Source organism: Cyprinus carpio, chromosome A17 (assembly GCF_018340385.1).
Source record: "Cyprinus carpio isolate SPL01 chromosome A17, ASM1834038v1, whole genome shotgun sequence".
Classification (NCBI taxonomy): domain Eukaryota; kingdom Metazoa; phylum Chordata; class Actinopteri; order Cypriniformes; family Cyprinidae; genus Cyprinus; species Cyprinus carpio.
Window position 1 is genome coordinate 1,472,556 of NC_056588.1, and position 23,125 is coordinate 1,495,680.

The following is a 23,125-nucleotide window of genomic DNA, read 5'->3' on the forward strand; positions in this document are numbered from 1 at the left end:
ACAAATATCAGTGTTCTAGTAGTATACTTGTAAGTGTACTGTTTCAGTACTCCTTAGGACTAAATTGGCCCACTTTCTAGTATATAAAAGTATACTTTTAAGCACACTTTGAGTACACAACTAGTTTACCTCTATGTTTGTAGTTTTTAGCAATTATACTAAAAGTGAACTTATAGTTATACTGATAGTTTACTAATTAAATACTTTGTACACTTTGAAGTATAGTCTCAGTAAACTACGAGTTTAGTAGTTTTATACTGCAAGTATATTCATAAATTTTCTTTAAGTGAACTTTACATCATACTTTAAGTATTCTACTATGTCCCTATTTAGGTTTTAGTTTGTTTATATTTTGTTATATGAATATCTGAACATACAAAACATCCAAAGAAAGAACAGGTTATCTGCTTGTAAACAAAAACATTTTATTCTAGCTTCATGCATTATTTTTTTAAACACTTTAATGTGGGTAAGTTTCATAAAAAAAATAAAGAAATAACATTTTGAACAAAAAACTGAAGAAAAAAAAAGACAGAATGATAATCAAAACGTAGATAGAGTCAATCAACACCCCAAAGCTTGACTGTAATTATTACCTCTACATCAGTCAACATTTTATTACATAACATTACAGTTTTGATGCTGTTTCATGTCAGATAATCGTGTTACATGTGTTAGTATCTGTTGTTTCTTTTTCTTCGTCACTTGTGTTTTTTTTTTTTTTAAATTCTGTGCAGAAGATGTGTACTAGCGCCCTCTACCGTATAACAATGAAAACACTGATTCTAGGAGCACAAGTATAGCTCAAATACATTTAGACATTTTGTAAGTACAAGTCAAGTATACTTAAATGTCATTTTAAGTATATTTCTGAGGAGTACATAAAAAGTTAACTAAAAGCATACTTTCCTATTTTTAGTTTAAAAGAAGTATACTAATAGCACACTTGAATAAACTTCTTTTTCGTAAGGGTTGGGAGTGTAATTTATTGTTTTTGGTTTAGTAGAAGTATGATAATTGAAAATTTGATTATGATTCATTTTCACAGCATTTACTGATCAAATCAATGCAGTGTGAAGACAAGATACATCAAATCTGTGAATACGACGCCTCAAGTCTGACGAAAAGGTAATAGAGGCAGGAAATTAGGCTTTTTACAGACCATTGATCATCATCTGTGATCATCAGGTGCAACGCCTTTCTGCACCAGCAAAGAAAGATGGATTTCATGATATATGATGTTTGCTTCTCTGCATTTCAGTAAATTTGAGATGCATTCAACACCGAGTTGCTTACTTGAGGTCATGCATGTGTGGTTTTCTCATGCTTTATTGGAAAAATGAATCATGTCAGCAGTATCGGGGAACGGCCATCAACTGTATAATGAAAGTAGAAGGTTAATGTGTCCAAGGTTGAGGTAATCTCTTTCTGGAACTGATTAATAGTGATGGATGGTTCACATGCGTCTCTCTGTCATGGCTTCACCTTTAATCACGTCACGGTTGATTTTCATTCAGCCATTTATGTTCTTGCTCAGACGTTCAAGACGTTAAATATGGTGTCATATCACGGGAATCTGTAGTAATGCTCATGTTTGGAACATTGCAGCTGAGCATTTAAGCATTTATGGCATTGAGAATGTCAGTTTCTACATAAAGAAGGCTGTAGGCTGGGCAGGACTATAAAACCCTATATATATATATATATATATATATATATATGAGCAAAGAGTCTGATAATCTTTCTTCAGGAAACACACTCATGTGAAATGGATGTAAAAGTTAAAAAATAAATAAATAAATAAATCAGTGGGGAAATATTATGTGGATGATGGGTGTGATTTCTGTGGGGCAGAGTGGGAGGATATTGTCCACTTATTTTTTAATTGTATTTACAGCAAAATGTTTTGGATAGATTTTGGAGGCCTACATTGAAAATGTTTACATGAACGTTTATTTTTCTGAGAAAGCTGTATTTTTTATTTTAATAGAGAAAGATCACCAGCAAATGTGAGCTTTATTGTTAATCTTTGTTTGATTATGGGGGAACACCATACACATAAACAGAAGTGGGCTAAAGGAAAACCCAACTTTCTGTTATCTCAGATAGATATGAAACATTATATTGAGTTACTTGGGTTGAAAAATACTAAAGCAATACGCACTAGGTCTCTAAGTGAAGCTTTTACACTAGTTGCATGATGATCTCATAGGCCTGTAATTTTTGTCTTTATTATTATTATTATTATTTACGTGTATAGTTTTTTTTTTTTTACTGTATATTCTTATTTTCGTTACTCATAACGTTATTTATTCAAACTTTGACTACCGCTGAGTGCTGTTTGAAAGATTACTGTTAAGAGTGTGTTAACCAAAAAAAGACATGTAGTGTTTGTGTAGAGCATTTTCCATGGAAGCTGTCTTATTTTGTTTTCAGTATGATACCGATATTTTCAATGAGCAGTATACTAATACCCCTAATATTAACTTTTAAATTATTACATTTATTAAATTATTAAATTATGATACCCATTTAACATTATCTTTGAAAGGCATTTAACATTCAATAGACCTTTTTTTTATAGATTATATTTTAGTTTACACATTGTTAAAATATATTTACTGTAATAGTAACCATGGAAATCTACAAAAACGATGGTCACTGTATAATAAAACCATGATTCATTTTCAAAAGGGACTGCTGGTTGCACCCATAAAATCCAACTTTTTTATTCCGACAGTGTATGATTTATAATAAACACTAGTTATAGAATAGAACATGATCAATATGAACGTTAATGTTCAATTTAAATAAACTAGCCTATAGGCTAAAATTTCAATTTGTTTATTGTGAAATAACTCAAACATATTATGTTTCTCTGTCACTTTTATACAAAGCAACAAATGATAAGCAAAGAGGTCATATAAGGATTCAGAAGTTGAAATTAAAAGTTGTCCGCCACAGTTCGTGTTGTATGACTTCACAAGTTGCATTTGGCCCTTTCACAATGCTTTTTAAATCTTTGAGGATAGCTGTGCATGAATTAGTAGTAGACCACTGTTTTTCTTTCCATTATGACAGACTTAAAATACAAAGTTGCCAAATGGAAGTTGATATCAAGGTTGAATACATTCATTGTGTGACTATGTGTCTGGCTAGTTCAATTTGCCAAATAATTTGCATATTCCACCAAATTTTCTTAAGCTTTGTCTCATGCCATAATTTCCTCATCTGATGTACACGAGTAACACCACCACACCTGCAAAACTCTAACAGCCAAACCTGGAGTATCTAGTTCCTTCTCCTCTCTTTCATTTTTGCATCTCAGTTTTGTACATTTTCTCAGGCTAGGCATTTATAAACATTGTGTGCAATACAAGAGAAGGCAAGTTAGGTCCTAGAGAGCTGCTGCCCTGCAGAGAATGTAAATCAGTTTTACATTCATTCTGATTCTGAACTTCTAATTAAGTAACTAAGAAAGCTCAGTAGTTGCACATCTGTCATGAACGGAAGACCGCTTCATGTCTATCTTATATTAAGGGTGAAATATTTCATAGAAAAACAAAGGGGAAGTTAGTTAACATGCCATTTGATCTATTCATGTTCATTCAGATGTTCAGTGTTAAATGCACTCTTTTGGTTTAACAAAATTAGAAAAATAAAAAAATAAAATAAAAATAACACAAGGGCATATAACACAATTATATGTCCTATAACACAATTTAGTTGTGGCCCTAGAACCAATTAATCTCATTTATTTCAATTAAATCAGTATTATTTTAGCACAGGCTAGATACTATTATAGTTTTTATTTTTATTTTTTCGATTTAACTTTAATTTAAAATAAAATTTTATTGTTAAAGTTTTAGTATTTTTTTTTTTTGTGTGTGTTTTGTCATTTGTCAAGTTTTTGTTTTATATAGATAAGGGAAACTGAAATGAACTGAAACTAAAACTGTAATTAAATTAATAAAAACTACACATAAGAAGTTAAAAGTTTTTATATTTTTTATTAAGTTTTTTTTTTTTTTTTAAGAAACAGTTTTTTATGGTTTAAATTTTAGTTTCAGTTTAACGCCTTTATCACACTTCACACTTCCACGTTTAAAAGCAGAAGTTTCAGACAGCTTTAAAAAAAAAACTTCCGCTGCAGCCTGTATCTGTTGATGACGGGATAAAATTCAACCACAGACACGTCTCCTAAAAACACCAAACTCAGTTTAAAGTCATTAATTAAGTATTGTGAAACCAAGGAAAATTTCTTGACTTCAAGGGGAACATGCAAGCCATACTGTATGTGTATGTGCAATACTTCAGAGAACTGCAAGAAAACAAAACAATACAAACAGCATATCACATTAAAGAGCATTTCAGTTAGTCAAAGCTTAAAATATGAATTACGACTAAAGACTGTTTCAGATTATTAAATTAAAGGTTTGGGGGAAACTTATTGTATTAAACAATAACGCTCACATATGTGACCCTGGACCACAAAACCAGTCTTAAGTGTTAATTTTCAGAGATTGAGATTTATGCATCATCTGAAAGCTGAATAAATAATCTCTCCATTGATGTATGGTTTGTTAGGAGGACAATATTTGTTCGAGATACAACTATTTGAAAATCTGGAATCTGAGGGTGCAAAAAAATCGAAATACTGAGAAAATCGCCTTTAAATTTGTTCAAATGAAGTTCTTAGCAATGCATATTACTAATCAAAAATTAAGTTTTAATATATTTACGGTAGGAAATTTACAAAATATCTTCTTGGAATATGAACTGTACTTAATATCCTAATGATTTTTGGCATAAAAGAAAAATTGATAATTTTGACCCATACAATGTATTTTTGGCTATTGCTACAAATATACCCCAGAGACTTAAGACTGCTTTTGTGCTCCAGGGTCACATTTTTCATGCACTTATTTTATGATTCAATCCTCAATAATTACATCAAATAAAAAAATGTTTAAATAAACAAATATTTCCAGCCCATAGACATTAAAAATAAGATTGATCATCTTAAACGAGTCATATCCTGCGTGACTGAGTGTAATGATTGAACAGCATTATACTGTATACAAAAAAAGGGAGGTTAATCACAATAAATATAATGCAAGAATAAACAAAATAATGCAACAAATAAATTTAAATCAGTCTGATTATTCCTCTGTGGTAATTTGAGCAGCGTGCCGCTTTTTTTACTAATCAAAGCTGGAAGTGACGTCACGTGGGCTGTGATAAATAGCACTGACTTTGGTCAAAGAGTCAAAACAGTATGTGGCCAAACACAACCAAACAACCACTTCAGCCCAATAAGAACCACAAAAACATAAACAAAACTGAAACTCTTTTAAATGTTAAACATTTAAACAACATTAAATGCATTAAAGGTGACCAGTAAGATTATATTTATATCATACATTATATTTATATTTGTATAAAAGCTTATTCTGGCCAAATATATATATATATATATATATATATATATATATATATATATATATATATATATATATATATAAAACACAAACAAAACTGAAACTCTTTTAAATGTTAAACATTTAAACAGCATTAAATGCATTAAAGGTGACCAGTCAGATTATATTTATATTTGTATAAAAGCTGGCCAATATATATATATTATATATATATATATATATATATATATATATATATATATATATATATATATATATATATATATATATATAAAACACAAACAAACTGAAACTCTTTTAAATGTTAAACATTTAAACAGCATTAAATGCATTAAAGGTGACCAGTCAGATTATATTTATATTTGTATAAAAGCTTATTCTGGCCAATATATATATATATAATAGACAGGAAGAGTGTCTGACTTTTGCTTCACTTTGCTTTTACTATCTTTTACGGGTGTGTTTATCTGATGGTACTTGTGTATGGTTTTCATCAGTGGGTTGGTTTGTGGCTATCTGTGCTATTTGCATCTGAGATACTTGGGTCGGATAAAATTGTTTTTCTTTGGATAATATCATTTTGTACTCTGCAAAAAAAATAAATAAATAAATATATGATTAGAGTATGTTTTATGAGAAAATAAATATATAAAAATAATTAGGATTTTTCTTTCAGTCTTTCTACTTGCATGTTAAATTCAATGTGCTTCTTGTCGTTTCTTTGTAATTATTTGTGAGATCATGTTTTCCATCACGGGCTTGACTGATGATGATGATGATGATGATATGGGGAATGAGGAGTGGGACGTGTGTGGAGGTTTCAAAGCTTTGGTTTACAAGACAACTGAGACGTTCTGGCCTCAGAACATTTGCATGAAGGTGGAAGATGAGACTGTGAGTGTTGATTAGGCCTGTAAGGCAACGTCTGAATATTTTAGTCATTTTTTTTTTTAACATAGTCAATTTAAAAATGTAACTACAACATGATTCAAGTAGCATTTTCTTTATTAACCATCTGGTTAAAAAAAGTGATATTCCATGTGCAGCACACTGGTCAGCATGGTGTAAAGGTGAAACAAATGACTTGTTAAATATCTTTGCAGAAAGGATACATGAAATATTCTGAGACACACACACACTTCCTGTTTACAAGTTTAGGGTCAGTAAGGTGTTAATATTTAGCACTAAATTGCTGTAAATTGCTGAGGTGAAAGTGACGTGACATTGAGAGTGGTGTAGTGAAGCATAGTATGGTTTCGTGTTCTGAGTTTTAGTGATCTGTATTTAACCCATCCAAAGTGCACACACACACACACACCGTGAACACACACCCGGAGCAGTGGGTGCGCCCGGAGATCAGTTGGGGGTTCGGTACCTTGCTCAAGGGCACCTCAGTCGTGGTATTGCCGGCCAGAGACTCGAACCCACAACCTTAGGGTTAGGAGTCAATATATACTAACATGCTTATAAGATGCATATATGTACAGCTTGCATCACAAAAATAAAATTAAGTTATATAAACTATATACAAGTAGAAAAGGTCATTTTTAATTGTAATAATATTTAAAAATATTACTGTTTTTACAGAATTTTTTCTAAAAAATCCAGCTTTGGTAAGCAGAAGAGACTTAAAACATTAAAAAAATATTTCTGACCCCAAACTGAACAGTCGTGCAGTTGGATGCATCCTTGTATAATATATGACACTCAATATATATATAACATTACATTTCAGAGGTTTATAATATTTAGTGAAAAATATTAGGGTAGAAGAGGATGTGAAAATGAAACTGGTAAGTGTGATCTGGTGCCTATTCAATCTGAACTATAGCCTATAACAGGAAATTCTGATAAAACACTGTTCTTATTTCTCAAAAAAGCAAGGCTTGTCGTAAGTGTAGACTGTCTTGACAGGCTGACAGGCTGTTTGTGGATCAGTGTTTGTGTTTAAACACCAACTTTTCCTTTTGAACTTTTACAAATAGTTTATTTCAGTGATTTTTAATAAAGGAAGAGTTTGTTTGAACATTGTACACCAGGCTGTTTTATACAAATGAGCTTATGCAGACAGTTTGTGTTTGAAGGTACGGCTTGTAAATCTGTAGAGCTTCCACTCCTTCAGTCCAACCTTTTTTTTTTTTTTTTTTAAATACAGTGTAGCATATATTAACATCAGCATGATCCAATCACAAGCGTTCAGTGCTTAATTCAGTCCTAAGAGGTGCTTTTGTGATCGGAACAGTACCAGTTCAAATAAATTGGTTGTTTTGTTGTCCCATCTCATTTTGACAATCTTTCTTCCCCCTTCTCCTGAGGATGAGTAACACATTTGAAGCGCTGGCTTGACCCATTCTGCTCATGAAGCAGTACAGAAGTGGATCAGCCAGGCAGTTGAGCATCGCGAGTAAGACGCAGACCTTATATCCAATGAAGAGCCAGTTGGGATACGGACAATTCTCCAGAAAAATCCTCAAAACCATCATGATGTGCACAGGTCCGAAACACAAATAAAGGGTCAACAAAATGCTTCCAAGAAGCCTGAAGACATGCCGGCGCTCCATTGACTCAAGCTTTTGGTTTTTCTTCACGGCCGAATATATCCGCCAGTAACAGAAACCCACCACCAATGCGGGAATGAGGAAGCCTACTACAAAACGAGTAATGTTGACGATTCTTTGCTCTTTGGGCAAAGGAAATAAATCCAAGCAGATTAAGTCCTCCTCATCATAGATACTGTCTGGATACACGGTCACTGCATTGAATATGACAGTAAAAATCCAAGCAGCAATGCTCATGTTGACCGCAGTTTTGCGTTTTCTAAAAGTGCAAAATTTGAGCGGGTAAACGATGGCTAAGTAGCGATCCACCGCAATGCAGCTCAGAAACATAGCACTGGTGTAGAAGTTTGTGTAGAGCATGAAAACACAAATGACACATATCGTCTTGCCGTAAGGCCACTCATCGTAAAGAGTAAATCGAAACCACACTGATAAGCACGTGATAAACAAGACGTCCGAAAGAGCCAGGTTAAACAGATAGACACCCAGCTCGTTCTTCTGACGGATGAGCCGATACGAAACAAACAGGAAGAAGACGTTGGATGGGATGCCGATCAGGATCACAGCCAGTTCAAGTGCTACAAATACCGTCTTCTCTGGATGTGCAGATGGGTAGCAGTCAGTTGTTTCGTTCACGCTGGAGTTGTTCATCAATTCACCCATTATGTTCATCTCAAGGCAGCTAGTTTAGAAAGAAACATTTTTTTTTTAATGACTGACAGTTTTACTTCACAGTGGTATAGCAATTATGAATCAAACTGTTCATGCAAAACTAATTCTCCATAGCTCTAAACCTCTTATCATGTTGCCCTTTTCTATAAGTCAGCGGTTCTTACGGTCCACTTTGCTGGGCGCTTACGGTCGATTGAAACAAACTTCTGAAGCAATAAGAGAAACATACATAATGTTTGATTTCAGTAAGATTTTTAAATTGAGATTTTTAAACAAGATTCTTCTGCAGCTCATCAAGGATGCATTTATTTGATTAAAATACAGAAAAATGGTAATATTGTGAAATATTATTACAATAATATAATAACTGTAAGGGATACTCCACCCCAAAATGAAAATATTGTCATTAATCACTTACCCCCATGTCGTTCCAAACCTGTAAACGCTTCATTCGTCTCCGGAACACCACAATTTAAGATATTCTAAATGAAAACCGGGAGGCCTGTGACTGTCCCACAGACTGCCAAGTAAATTACACTATCAAGGTCCAGAAAAGTATGAAAAGCATCGTCAGAATACTCCATCTGCCATCAGTGGTTCAGCTGTAACGTTATGAAGTGACGAGAATACTTTTTGTACACGAAGAAAACAAAAATAACAACTTATTTTTAACGACAAGCTATGCTATTCTGTGTCAGCATCGCTGCACGGATACGCTGTTTTCGTTCAAATCAAAGCGTAAATACACTTAGAAAATGTATCCTTGTGACGCGGCTGACACAGAAGAGCGTATGCTTCCTGCGTTGAGAGACACAGAGGAGACGAATTGTTGAATAAAGTCATTATTTTTTGTTTTCTTCGCTTACAAAAAGTATTCTCGTCACTTCATAACGTTACAGTTGTTCCTCCGATGGCTATTCTGACGATGCTTTTCGTACTTTTTTGGACCTTGACGGTGTAAGTTACTTGGCAGTCTATGGGACAGTCACAGGCCTCCCGGTTTTCATCCAAAATATCTTAAATTGTGTTCGGAAGACGAACAGAGCTTTTATGGGTTTGGAACCACATGGGGGTAAGTGATTAATGACAAAAGTTTCATTTTGGGGTGTAGTATCCCTTTAAAATAGCTATTTTGCTTTAATAGTTAATTTGAACATATTATAAAAAAGAGCCCGACCGATTTATCGGTCTGTCGATTTAATCAGCCGATATGAGCCTGTCACAGATATATCAGCATCAGATATGCCACCGATATGAACATTTTTTTTTACAGAACATAATAGCATAAACAGATAAAATGCTTGTAAATGGTGTAATTACGCAGTTTGTCCAGCAGAGCGTGCTCCATTGTTTGCTACTAGCGACCTAGATGAAACGCTTTAAAATATTTGGAATACCATTGAAACTTTGAACATCCATATCCCTGTAACGGGGGGCCAGATCCGCACCAAATACGAGTGGCTTGAGTCTGTTGAATGGTGATATAGCACTACGTTGTCACATAGTTGGTGAGAAGCAATGCTATTAAGCAGCGGTTCTTAATCCTGTTCTTCACGACCCCCCGCTCTGCACATTTTGTATGTTTCTCTTATCACTTCAGAGGTTTGCTCTATTCGACTATGAGTGCCCTGCGAAGTGGACTTCACAGGATTTTCTGCCATGATTCCAGTTCTAAGGGACCGTACATGTTCCATTCAAAGGGCATTAAAGTGAGCAAGACGTGAATTTAAATAGCATTTATTTACAGAGGTATATTATGTTACACTTCTCTAGTAAGTTTTGTCTGTGTGTGTAGACAGTGGCGTAGTGCAAATCCAAAGTGAAATAAACTTCAGCGGAATAAAATTGAATGGAATTCAATTGAAATAAAGTTGAATAAACTCATTTATTGAATTAAACTCATTTTGGATAATAAAGTTTATTGTTAAATTGTTAAAAACCCTGCCTCCATTACATATTTTTGTCACATCATTATAAGTGTTTGACCACCACATTTGCAAAAAAAAAAAAAAAAGTGTTTATATATATTCTGTTTATAAATATACTGTAAGTACCAGTCAAACGTTTGGACACATGAATGGGAAAGTGTCCAAACTTTTCACTGGTACTGTATTGTAATATACACATAAAGGATATCATCTGATATCAAAATCAGTCTTTTTACTCCCTAATATCGACATGGGCCCTCAAAAACCCATATCGGTCAGTTTCTTTTATAAAACTTAATTTATTTCTGTAATGCAAAGTATCGCATTTAATTTTTTTAAGCCATTTGAGAGCTATATTTTCATCTCTTCCTCACACAAAATCATCATATTGGTTTAGAAGACTTGTAATGTACCCTCCTTGTAATACAGACTTGTAAGATTGTAACATATGGACTTTTTTACAATGTCAAACAGTCACTTGTTGCATTTGCTGTACAGAAGAGCAGCGTCAATATTCTGCCTAAGATCTGCTTATACAAAAGAAATAAAGTCACATGAGTTGAGCGAACATGAGGGTGAGTAAATAATGACAGAATAAGTGAACCTTCCCTTTAAGTGGATTTATTTACTCTCCCACAATATCTATCTCAAAACCGCCCTAATATTAGTACAGTAACATTGTTGCTTCACTAGAATGTTGAAATAAATCAACAAACCAAACATGTGCTGAATTTTACCAAAAGAGCATCAAATCTCAAATCTCAAAACTCACCATAAGTGCAGCGATTCAGGAATCTGGTTTTTGGACAAAATTCTGAAAATATGATAAGATGTACAAAGATATACATGAAAGAACTGCACATTACAACGATCTCCTCCACATGGGAGGAAATACGAAAGACACTTCCTTGTTTAACCACAGTGTGCAGAAACCACAAAATACTCAAGAAGTGACACTACAGTGACTGTTGTCTGCCTTCTCGAAATATGATTGCTCAAACTTCTTTTTATGTTCTGCTTACCACTGTTTGTTTACTACATAATGGACTCTTTTCCTAAAGGAAGTAAAATTTTTGACTTTAGACTCTAAAAAACACTGGGTTAAAAACAACCCAATTCGGGCTGATTAAACATGTTGGGTTAATTTTACCCCACAAATTGGGTTGATTCATTCTTACTATAATACTAACTTCAAATAATGTTTACAGATAAACTTTAAACCTCTTAACTGTTGTAAAAAACTCCACACAACCATTGGTTTGCATGATAGCTTCCTTTATTTTCCTCTATTTACATAATTTACTATACATATTGCCTATATTTAAAGAGCTGTATGATCATTCTGCTAAACTTCCCATTGAGTGTTCTTTGTTTTAGTACGAAGAAAGAAATTCATAAGCATGTTAAAACATTCACTTTCCATGAGTGAGTGAGTGATTATATAATGACAGAGGTTTCCTTTTAGTTGAGTCATTCCATTAGTTTCTTACATCAAGTGTTTTTATAGCAGTGGCTTGCTTTGCATTTCTGCCAGAGGAACAGGTGAAGTCAAACATCTCTCAGAAACCACAGATGATGCTTCGATAGCAGGTTTGCATGTTTGCTGCAGCAGATAAGATATGTTTCACAGCTCTCTTTTCTTATTTTCTGTTAAAAAATACACACACCAAGCAAATGCACAGAGAAGCTCAAGTTTGGACTTGCCTGCTTATTTATATATAACTGTTTTCCACAGCTCAAAATAATAACAATTAAGTCATCAAAACAATAATTTTAGATGTGGTCACAATTTATATTTATATACAAACTATTTAAACAGAAGCCTTTAGGTTTTTAACCCTATACAGCCACTGTATCATATCTGATACACAAATTTGTAAGGCCTCTAAATGATCAGCATGATTGCTGAAACATCTGTTTCATACCATCTACTCAATGCCTTCTGTTGTCTGATTGACTTTTTAATCAAGTAAAAATCATTTTTAGTCTAATTGTACAAACGTCCAGCTTCAGTCGGAGCTTCTCGTGTCTTTCTGGTGTCAGATCTTGAGTGATTTTGATCAAGTAAAGGTCAGAATAACTGCAGTAATATCTCCAGATGAACACTTACTGGACTGAAGCAGCTCAGCTTTACTTGATTCTCCATCAATCATGTTTTAGAGTCTCAAATCTGATCATCAGGATCTTTTGAGGAGCGTTTGTTTCCAGAAGCTTTACTTTCACTGTTCCTCAGCGGAGGAATGATCTTCACAAGCCTCCAGAACATCTCACATCTTCTGAGGAGCCTTTATTTCTTCATCTCTCAATCATAATTGGATTGCACTGCATTATATGTTTGGATCATTTCAATCTCATCTTACTGAGACATATTATTGGAGATATAGAGTGACAACTGATATTTATATCATTTTATGTAAGTATCTGCTCTACTGTTATAAAACTCTCATCGATTTACATTACAAGCAACAGAATTTAATATTTCTGTCCATATAAATATGGGCATCTGCGCCAAATGGCATATTTTTCCTCAGTTGTCTGAATGTAATTGGGCTGTTTTTCCCCATATTCACACTATATGAGTCATACAAGCCTGATACTCAACAAAAACACGTAAGCACACTTTTTTTTATGTCTAAAGGTTCAATAAACTGTTCTGTAAAATAAACTGTAAAATTAAATTTTCTGACTATAATTTCATATCTTCAGATCTTAAGAGTCTGACATTAATTTACAGTATATTTGGAGTCTCAAGGTTTCACCACAGATGAATGCATCTTCTTGAATTGTTCCTCACAGAGATTAAAAAGTCGTTTCATTTCAGTTTTGGCACTGTCACTTATGAGACAATAAAGGATGGGGTCTAAAACGCTGTTTATTGTAGTCGTAGCCACAAACACCATGTAAACGTCTCTGAGATTCTTCGCGACGCTGCAGTTTCCAGGCTCCAGCAGTCCTCTGATGAACATCACCACCTGGAAGGGTGTAAAAGCCAGCAAGTAGGTGAAAAGGAGAGAGAAGAGAAGGCGGCAAATCTTCCTCCGTTCGCTGACCAAAGTTGATGTGCTTTTCTTCAGCGCCCTGATGATCTCCTCGAAGCAGAAGCTCATAATGATCACAGGAACCAGAAATCCTAGGACAGCGCGTGTGATGGCCACATTGGCGGCGGCGGAGCTCATCATCATCGGCTCCTCGCACATACGACTGGCAGAGAAGTTCCAGATATCCTGTCTGTAGATTAGAAGACCCAGATGAAGCACGATCTCCACCAGCCATACAATGGAGCTCACCAATACTGCAGTTCTGACCTCTCGCACACGTGCAAAATACAGCGGAAACACGATGGCTAAATATCGGTCCATTGAGATGCAGCACAGGAACCCCGAACCCACATAGAAGCTGTTGAACATGACCACCGCTATAATGCTGCACAGACTGTCATTCACCTCATAGCCGAGTGCCATCATGATCCAAATGGGTAGAGTGAGGATATACAGCAGATCTCCGACCGACAAATTAATCAGATAAACCGCCAAATTATTGCCCTTCTTCATCAGAACCCAGGCCACGTACAGGGACAGGCAGTTTGCTGGAAATCCAATGATGAAGAACATCGAGTAAGCCTCCGGGTACATGTACTGCTCCACTGCGTTTTCATGTGGCCAGATAGTACAGTTTACCGAAGTGTTCAGGTCCATGGTAGACGCAAAATCATTTTTCGAAAGGAGATGAATGCTATTCTCAGGTACGTCCAGTGTATTATTACCATATAATGTGAGTAGGTGTTGCATTCACGGAAAAATGAGCCATGCAAATCATGTTTCACAAAGAACTAAGACAGCATGACTGCTGATTTCCAGGATATATATTTATTTGTATATTTTTTTTTAGTGAATTGTTGGCTGTCTGGAAAGTATGTTTATTTACTGTACATGCACTCAATACTTGGTAGGGGCTCCTTTTGCTTTAATTACTGCCTCAGTTCGGCGTGGCGTGGAGGGGATCAGTTTGTGGCACTGCTGAGGTGGTATGAAAGCCCAGGTTTCTTTGACAGTGTCCTTCAGCTCATCTGCATTTTATGGTCTCTTGTTTCTCATTTTCCTCTTGACAATACCCCATAGATTCTCTCTGGGGTTCAGGTCTGGTGAGTTTGCTGGCCAGTCAAGCACACCAACACCACGGTCATTTAACTAACTTTTGGTGCTTTTGGCAGTGTGGGCAGGTGCCAAATCCTGCTGGAAAATGAAATCAGAATCTTCGAAAAGCTGGTCATCAGAAGAAAGCATGAAGTGCTCCAAAATTTCTTGGTAAACGGGTGCAGTTACTTTGGTTTTTAAAAAACACAATGGATCAACACCAGCAGATGACATTGCAACTTGGGCTATGAGCTTCTCCACCCTTCCTCCAGACTCTAGGACCTTGGTTTCCAAATAAAATACAAAACTTGCTCTCATCTGAAAAGAGGACTTTGGACCACTGGGCAAGAGTCCAGTTCTTCTTCTCCTTATCTCAGGTAAGACGCCTCTGATGTTGTCTGTGGTTCAGGAGTGGCTTAACAAGAGGAATACAACAACTGTAGCCAAATTCCTTGACACGTCTGTGTGTGGTGGCTCTTGATGCCTTGACCCCAGCCTCAGTCCATTGTTCCATTGTTCCTTGTGAAGTTCACTCAAATTCTTGAATCGATTTTGCTTGACAATTTGCTGCGGTTCTCTCAGTTGGTTGTGCATCTTTTTCTTCCACACTTTTTCCTTCCACTCAACTTTCTGTTAACATGCTTGGATACAGCACTCTGTGAACAGCCAGCTTCTTTGGCAATGAATGTTTGTGGCTTACCCCTCCTTGTGAAGGGTGTCAGTGATTGTCTTCTGGTCAACTGTCAGATCAGCCAGTCTTCCCCATGATTGTGTAGCCTAGTGAACCAAACTGAGAGACCATTTTGAAGGCTCAGGAAACCTTTGCAGGTGTTTTGAGTTGATTAGCTGATTGGCATGTCATCATATTCTAATTTGTTGAGATAGTGAATTGGTGGGTTTTTGTTAAATGTGAGCCAAAATCATCACAATTAAAATAACCAAAGGCTTAAACTATTTCAGTCTGTGTGCACTGAATTTATTTAATACACTTAATTTAATACACTTAAATTTAATATATTTAATTTGAGTTGAATTACTGAAATAAATGAACTTTTCCACGACATTTAAATTTACTGAGATGTACCTGTATATATATACATACATACATACATACATACATACATATATATATATATATATATATATATATATATATATAATATATAAATTTACTGAGATGTACCTGTATATATATACATACATACATACATACCCCATTTATTTATTTATTAGGATTACAATTTTTGATCACTTCCTATTTATTTACTTATTTGAATTCTTTAAATGTTTTGGTAAGTGATCATATTAAGCCTACCCAAATCTAGGTTTTATAGTTATCTTAACATTTTTACAAAATAGTGGGTATTGAATTTAATATTTAATAAATGTTAATCTCTAATCTAAACTGTTAAGTTTTGTAATACATGGAAAAGATGAATTAGCTTATTTTAGTTGAAAACATAGAAAGTCCTGAATTTTCTTTTAAGGAAAACGTTTACCTTTTAAGCCCATCTGTGTTTCAAATACTTCATGTTCACTTCACATTGATTGGATTAAACAAGCCCTTCAATTATGATTAATTTTTGATTAATCAGACTAAACAATAAAAAAACTAAAAAAAAAAAAAAAAAAAAAAAATCAGATTGGATTACATTTCTAGTATTTGGCATTTTTCAGCATATCTTAATGGTTGTCTCTCTTATCAGTTCTGTCTCACCAGCTCATGACATAAAACCTCTCCACAAATTCCTTTAAGACTGATGAACTGCAGATGTAGAAGTGATATCATACCGTACGTATGGAAGGGTTACACACATCTGGATGCATTTTGGCACATAACTCATTCAAACAATAGTGCCTAGATACTTGATACAGTATGTTGCATATACATGTGCATTTATTAAAAATAAAATTTCATATCCTTTCACTTATGTGCTAGTTTCATCTTTTCTTAGCAGTTTTTCTACAGCTGAAAAAGAGGTTGTGGGACCAAAATTATCTAAAATAATATACCAAAATATTATATAATAAAGTATCTTATCCGTCATTGAAATGTTTTTTTTTTTTTAATTTTTTTTGGTAATTATATATAATATATTTTGTACAATATTATATAATTATATTATACTATTATATTATATATTTCATATATAATTATAAAATTATATTATATTATACAATTATAGTAATAAATAATTATTATTTCTGTTTATAAATTACATATATACATTTAAATGTGCAAATAACTGTAATTATTTTGATGTCATGTTACATCATATATGAGATAATTATCTGCATTTTAGTATTTTAATATAAGAAATAATCCACAAGAAAACTTACAACAATTGGTCTGCGCAGCGCAAACAAAGCCAAAACGTGGATATTTTAGACGTGTCCTGGGACGTTTGGTCACCCTATGATATGTCACCTTGGAATCATAAGGTTCTGTCCACATTCTGAGCAGTTTAGAGATACTGAGCTTCAAAGTGCTTGCACTCCATATAGAGAAATGGGGACTATCTCTTTCATACATTAGTTCCAAAGTGTACACAACTTCACATAATGTAAATAAGTTGTCACAGAATAAGAATATGTGAATAACAAAATTTTGACAAAAATAGCTGATAGACCCTTATAATTTCAAGGAGACGAAATGTCCCGTGAGTTTGTGGGATTGATGGGAGTATGTCAAAGTTATGTGTGGGTTAGCAGAAGAAAATTTGCTTATCGGTAGTTGAGTATTTGCATATTTAAAAGTTAGAAGCAAGGTACAATAATAAACATAGAAACACAACATTACAATGTGCAAATTAATTGAAATGACAAATTCAGTGGCTGTTTTTTTTTTTTTTAATAATTTTTTTTTTGCCAAAGTTTCAATCTAATGACCCATTAAAGTGGTCAAATTAAAGTTGCTAAATTTGATCATTCATTTACAGATTTGCAGCCCTGTGTTATTTCCAGTAATGTAAAGGAATTAGGCTGATGTAGCTGTTCTTGTTATGATGAATTAATAACATTAAACGGCTGGTTTGGTTTAATTTTTATGTTTTGTTTGTTTATTTTCTTAACTTTGTTTTGTTTATTTATCTATCTATGTTTGTTTGTTCAATGTTTACTAACAGTGCTAGTTTAATGCTCCTCGGATGACAGTAAACATCCTGCGCTGCTGTATTTGTGCACGTTGTGGTGACATAGCTATTTCGATATTAGGTGTGTAATAAGATAGATGCTCCCCTCTGAGTCCTCTTTGTTCAAAGTTGCATCAAAGCTAAAGAAATGATTTTTAGTTTTGTTGTGTGTTAGTTGGTGAGCTCTGAGTCCTCTTCTAGTATATGTGTAATGGTTAATCGCTGTTGTTATTTAGTCAGGCGTCAGTCACACGCCAATTGTTAGGACACAGAAGTCTAAAAAGGACCCGGTAGTTGTAGTAGTTTCAGGGCAGATATGATCGCTATTATTATTACTAGCGTGAGACGATTCTAACGGTGATGATAATGCCAGTTCTCCCGCAATATTGAGTTATCGCATGTGTGCGTGCATCAAAGAGTAAGTTTTGTTTCTTCATTATACTGTGTTTATATTTGATTGTGCATTAGTCTTTCAAGACGTGTTTACCGCGTCTGTCGAGCACATGTGTCTGTCAGCTAATCTCTAGCCAATCTTATCATACGATCGCTGTTAGACGCACTATCAGTGTTAATGTCATAGCAAATGCAGATATTATTCATTTGCATATTGATGTTTATCAGTGTGTATATTTACACTTTATTGTTGTTGTTGTTTCTCTTTCTAGAACCACACTTAATTAAATATTGTTTGAGTTTGCAATGGGTGGTCTATGAGTGGTGAGTGCATCTAGCTCCTCCTAAACGGACATCATCTAAGTTAATTGTTCTGATCGGACAAGTTTCAGTGGTTTCCACCGTTTATTAATTAGCACCTAAGAGCAGAACAATATTTTACATGGTCCTTCGAGCCGGATGCAGGCAACTTCTGAATTAATACAAATGTCCATACATAGTGAGGAGATTAGTGATGCTACAGTTCGCTCTCGACGCCGAACGCAGATGCCAAAGTACCTTGATGACTATGAGGTGGATTATGTGCCAGAGCAGCCATCAGCACACAAACCCTCAGACCACTCCAACGTAGGAGAACAGCCAATAGGGGCTACAGGAGGTCCATTACCACTTCACAGCACCCTGGTTGCTGGCATTGATCACTTTCCTGCCTATGGGGGGAATGCACACTTCTCACCTGAAGCACTGGAGATGCGCCTCAAGGATCTGGAGAAAGAGAACCGTCAACTCAGACGCGACCTCAGTGAACACTCAGCAGCTCACACTTCAAGATCATTGTCTCCATCTCAACCATTTCATTCACTCAGACATTTGACGTGCAATATGGAGAATCGAATCTCTACCTCACTGTCACACCACAGAGTAACGTCAACAAGAGATCAAAGCGATCCACGTTATGAAGGAGAAAGGTCAGTGAAACACAGTAAGGATAAGTTGCACTCAGAACGTCAATGTGATAGAATAGATGAGATCATTCATGAGCTTCAGAGGATGAAAGCGGGTTCCAAGCAATCCAGATCAATTTCGCCATCGCCAGAGCGTGCAGTATCACCCCAGAGGGCGGAGCATGCAGATGAAAGCTATCACCACTCAAGACATCCATCCTCACACTATTACAGCCCTACCTCCAGGCAGCAGAGACCATTCGTGCCTTATCATTCTTCATTGCCAATCAGTCAAGAGAACACTTATCGTGGTCCAAACCCCTACCATTCCTAACTTCACCAAAGAGGATCCACGTGAGTTCGCCAGGTTAAAGGTAGCTCTTGACAATCTCCTGCCTGCTGATGCCAAAGAGCACTTTAAGTTCCAAATATTGATGGACCACTTGAAGTTTGAAGAAGCATTGCTCATTGCTGACTCCTACAGTAACAGCAGGTACCCTTACACTCATACCATGCAGGCCCTAACAGAACTCTATGGGCAACCCCATCAACTTGCACTTCAACGCATTGCTGTTTTGATGGATGGACCCAACATAAAAAGTGGTGACACCAGAGTATTCAGGCTTTTTGCACTAAAGGTACGAGCCCTCGTTGGAATGTTGGATCAGTTAGGAAGTCCTGGACGTACAGAATTGGCTTGTGGATCGCATGTCTCCCGCCTCCTAGCTAAACTACCTCACGATCTCAGAGCAAACTTTAAGAGGTATGTCAATCCACTCAAGACACCTATCCCTACCTTGCTTGAATTTGCAGAATGGCTGGAGTATGAGGTGAGAGTGCAAGAGGATGGTACCCAGTTCGGTATTGACCCTGGTAGAGAGAGACAGAGCTTCCGCAAAGACCAGCAAAGAGTGCCTAAAGTAGCGCACAAATCTACTGCCATCTTCCATGGAAGAGAGCAAAGTCCAGTTTCCAAGGTTGAAGTGGTTCGCCGGAATACAGTTTCAGAGGTGAGATCACTAGAGAAACCAAAGAAATACTGCCCCTTCTGTAATACCACACAGCACTATCTCAATCAGTGTTCAAACTTCAAACTGCTGACCAAAGATCAGATTGTTACCTGGATCAGATCCAATCAGAGATGTTGGAAATGTGGTCGCTATCACCAAGCAGGTCAGTGTACTCTTAAGGCGAAATGCAATAAGTGTCAGAGGAGACATCTAGAAATTCTGCATGAGGCCAACAATGAACTGAATGCTAATGCCACCAAAGAAATGGGAGAGATCACCCCAGTCTACCAGCACCACGATAGAAACTCTGTATGTTGATAGACCTACTGGCAGCAGTAGAGTGTTACTGAAATTGTGCAGAGTCCTCATACGCAACGGAGACTTTTTCACTAGATACATACGCACTACTAGATGATGGTTCAGAGCGCACAATACTTCTCCATGAAGCAGCTCAGCTACTCAACCTCAATGGTAAACCCGAAGACCTGTGTCTTCGCACAGTGCGCCAAGACATCCGCGTTATCCATGGCTTCACAGTATCATTCTCAGTGAGTCCAGCTACACAACCAGATCGCAACTTCACAATCAGAAGAGCCTTCACTGCAGAGGAGCTTGGATTAGCCCCTCATTCCTACCCAATTGAAATGCTCCAAAATAAATATCGCCATCTCAGAGGCCTACCTCTTCAGTCAATTGACCATGCAAGGCCATTACTGCTCATTGGGTCAGATTACCCACAACTGATCACCCCTGTTGAGCCAGTTCATTTGGGACCCCCCGGAGGTCCAGCAGCTGTGAAAACTAATTTGGGATGGACACTCCAAGGTCCATCAAAGTTCCTTGAACACATTCCACATACACAACAGTGCTTGTTTACATCTGTAAGCCTTGCACCTAATGATCTATACAGTCAAGTGGAGCGGTTGTGGCAGATGGATATCTTGCCCTACCAAAATGAACGACTTGTGACGAGGTCAAAGCAAGATGCAGAAGCTGTGCGCATTCTGGAGGAGAAAACTATGAGGGTTGAAGTTGAAGGTGTGCAAAGATACGCAACCCCGCCTCCTCTGGAAATCAGTCCTCCACCTCTAGCTGCTCCAAAGGAAGCGGTAATGCCTCATTTGAGAAGGACTGAAAATCAGCTGGCACAGAGCTTTGAGAAATCCCAAGCATACACATCTGAGATGAACAGGCTGCTAGAATCAGGCTATGTGAGAAAAATTCCCAAATCCACAGCTGTACAGACTTCAGGGTGGTATATTCCACATCACATGGTCCACCACAACGGAAAGAACAGGATAGTATTCAATTGTTCTTTCAACTTCCAAGGGCTGAACTTAAATGAATATCTTATTCCTGGGCCAACTCTGGGTGCTACCTTGCTGGGAGTACTTCTCCGTTTCAGAGAGCATGCAGTAGCCATTAGCAGTGACATAAAGGGGATGTTTCATCAGGTGCGTCTCCTACCAGAAGACCAACCATTCTTGCGATTCCTGTGGCGAGACCTGAAACCGACCAATGCACCTGATGTCTATCAGTGGTCAGTGTTACCCTTTGGCACCACGTGCAGCCCCTGCTGTGCAACCTTTGCTCTTCGGAAACATGTTGCTGATCACAGCCAACCGGATAATGAGGTACGAGTAGCAGTAGATCGTTGTTTCTATGTGGACAACTGGTTGCAGAGTGTCCCCTCTTTTGAGATTGCCAGACAATTAGTGGATGATATGCGACATCTGCTGGCCAAGGGTGGATTTGAACTGCGTCAATGGGCTAGTAACACTCCCCAACTGCTGCAACACCTGCCGCAGCAAATCAGGTCAGAGAACCATGAGCTTTGGTTTAGTTCAGACAGGGCCGACCCCCAGTAGCGCACACTTAGGACTTAGGTGGCAGTGCAGATCCGACACCCTTGGTTATAAACATGGCCATGTCGTAAAAAACTGAGCCCACTATGCGACACATATATAGCGTCCTTTCCAGTCAGTATGATCCCTTGGGATTCATCACCCCATTTACCACTAGAGCTAAGATCATAGTCCAGAGGCTTTGGGACAAAAGAGAGAATGGGATGACCCTGAACTGCCCACAGACCTCAGAAATTCATGGCTCACATGGGAAGACGAGCTTCCACAACTTTCCTGTGTCACACTGCCCAGATGCTACACTACAAAGGATCAGCTCAAAAGATCAGCTCAAGAAGTGTGCACACATTCTGTGATGCCTCAGAGCGAGCGTACGGTGCTGTAGCCTATCTCCGCACTGAAGATAGCAAAGGACAGATAGAGGTGTCATTCTTGGCAGCTAGATCACCAGTAGCTCCAAAGAAGCAGCAAACAATTCCCCGACTCGAGCTATGTGCTGCTTTAACTGGAGCACAATTGGCAGCAGTTCTGCAAAGAGAGCTCACACTAAACATCAGCAGTTTCAGATACTGGACTGATTCTACAACCGTGCTCAACTGGCTTCAATCGGACTCATGCCATTTTAAAGTGTTTGTAGGAACGAGAGTTGCGGAACTTCAAGAGCTAACTGATTCACATTTATGGTCCTATGTGCCCTCACAAGACAACCCTGCTGACGATATTACTCGTGGCATGACACTGGTTCAGCTAGCCGAACCTACCCGCTGGAAGAATGGCCCAGAATTTTTGCAGAAACCTCTATCGTCTTGGCCCAAAATGCCCAATCTGGTGCCAACTGACACCTCAAAGGAACTGCGTAAACCAGTATCCTTCCATCTAATAACTCAGGGTGACCAGCATTCAGTCAGTGCATCTCAATTTGACAATTTTCAAGAGCTTGTAAATGCAACAGCCAGATCCCTTCACGGGGCGGCCAGTTCCACAGACACTGTCACTGCTGACACGTATAAGAAAGCCGAGCTCAAAATTATTCAACAGTCTCAAATGGAGAGT

General features: G+C 36.8%; 2 protein-coding genes and 1 long non-coding RNA gene across 3 annotated transcripts; 1 reads left to right on the forward strand and 2 right to left on the reverse strand.

The window, feature by feature from the left end:
- Window positions 1-6,792: 6,792 nt before the first annotated feature.
- LOC109064802 (psychosine receptor-like) lies at window positions 6,793-11,517 on the reverse strand. Its single transcript, XM_019081835.2, has 2 exons — window positions 11,372-11,517; window positions 6,793-8,681 (listed from the first exon to the last, which is right to left on the reverse strand). The coding sequence occupies exon 2, from the start codon at window positions 8,669-8,671 to the stop codon at window positions 7,691-7,693; it is 981 nt and encodes a 326-aa protein (XP_018937380.1). The 5' UTR covers window positions 8,672-8,681; window positions 11,372-11,517; the 3' UTR covers window positions 6,793-7,690.
- Window positions 11,518-12,946: 1,429 nt separating this feature from the next.
- Window positions 12,947-14,546, reverse strand: LOC109064779 (ovarian cancer G-protein coupled receptor 1-like). The gene has a single exon (XM_042773479.1). It carries the CDS (start codon window positions 14,385-14,387, stop codon window positions 13,347-13,349), a length of 1,041 nt encoding a protein of 346 aa, XP_042629413.1. The 5' UTR covers window positions 14,388-14,546; the 3' UTR covers window positions 12,947-13,346.
- Window positions 14,547-18,164: 3,618 nt separating this feature from the next.
- Window positions 18,165-18,563, forward strand: LOC122148121. Its single transcript, XR_006162092.1, has 2 exons — window positions 18,165-18,281; window positions 18,529-18,563. It is a non-coding gene; the product is annotated as an uncharacterized LOC122148121 (long non-coding RNA).
- The last annotated feature ends 4,562 nt before the right edge of the window (window positions 18,564-23,125 follow it).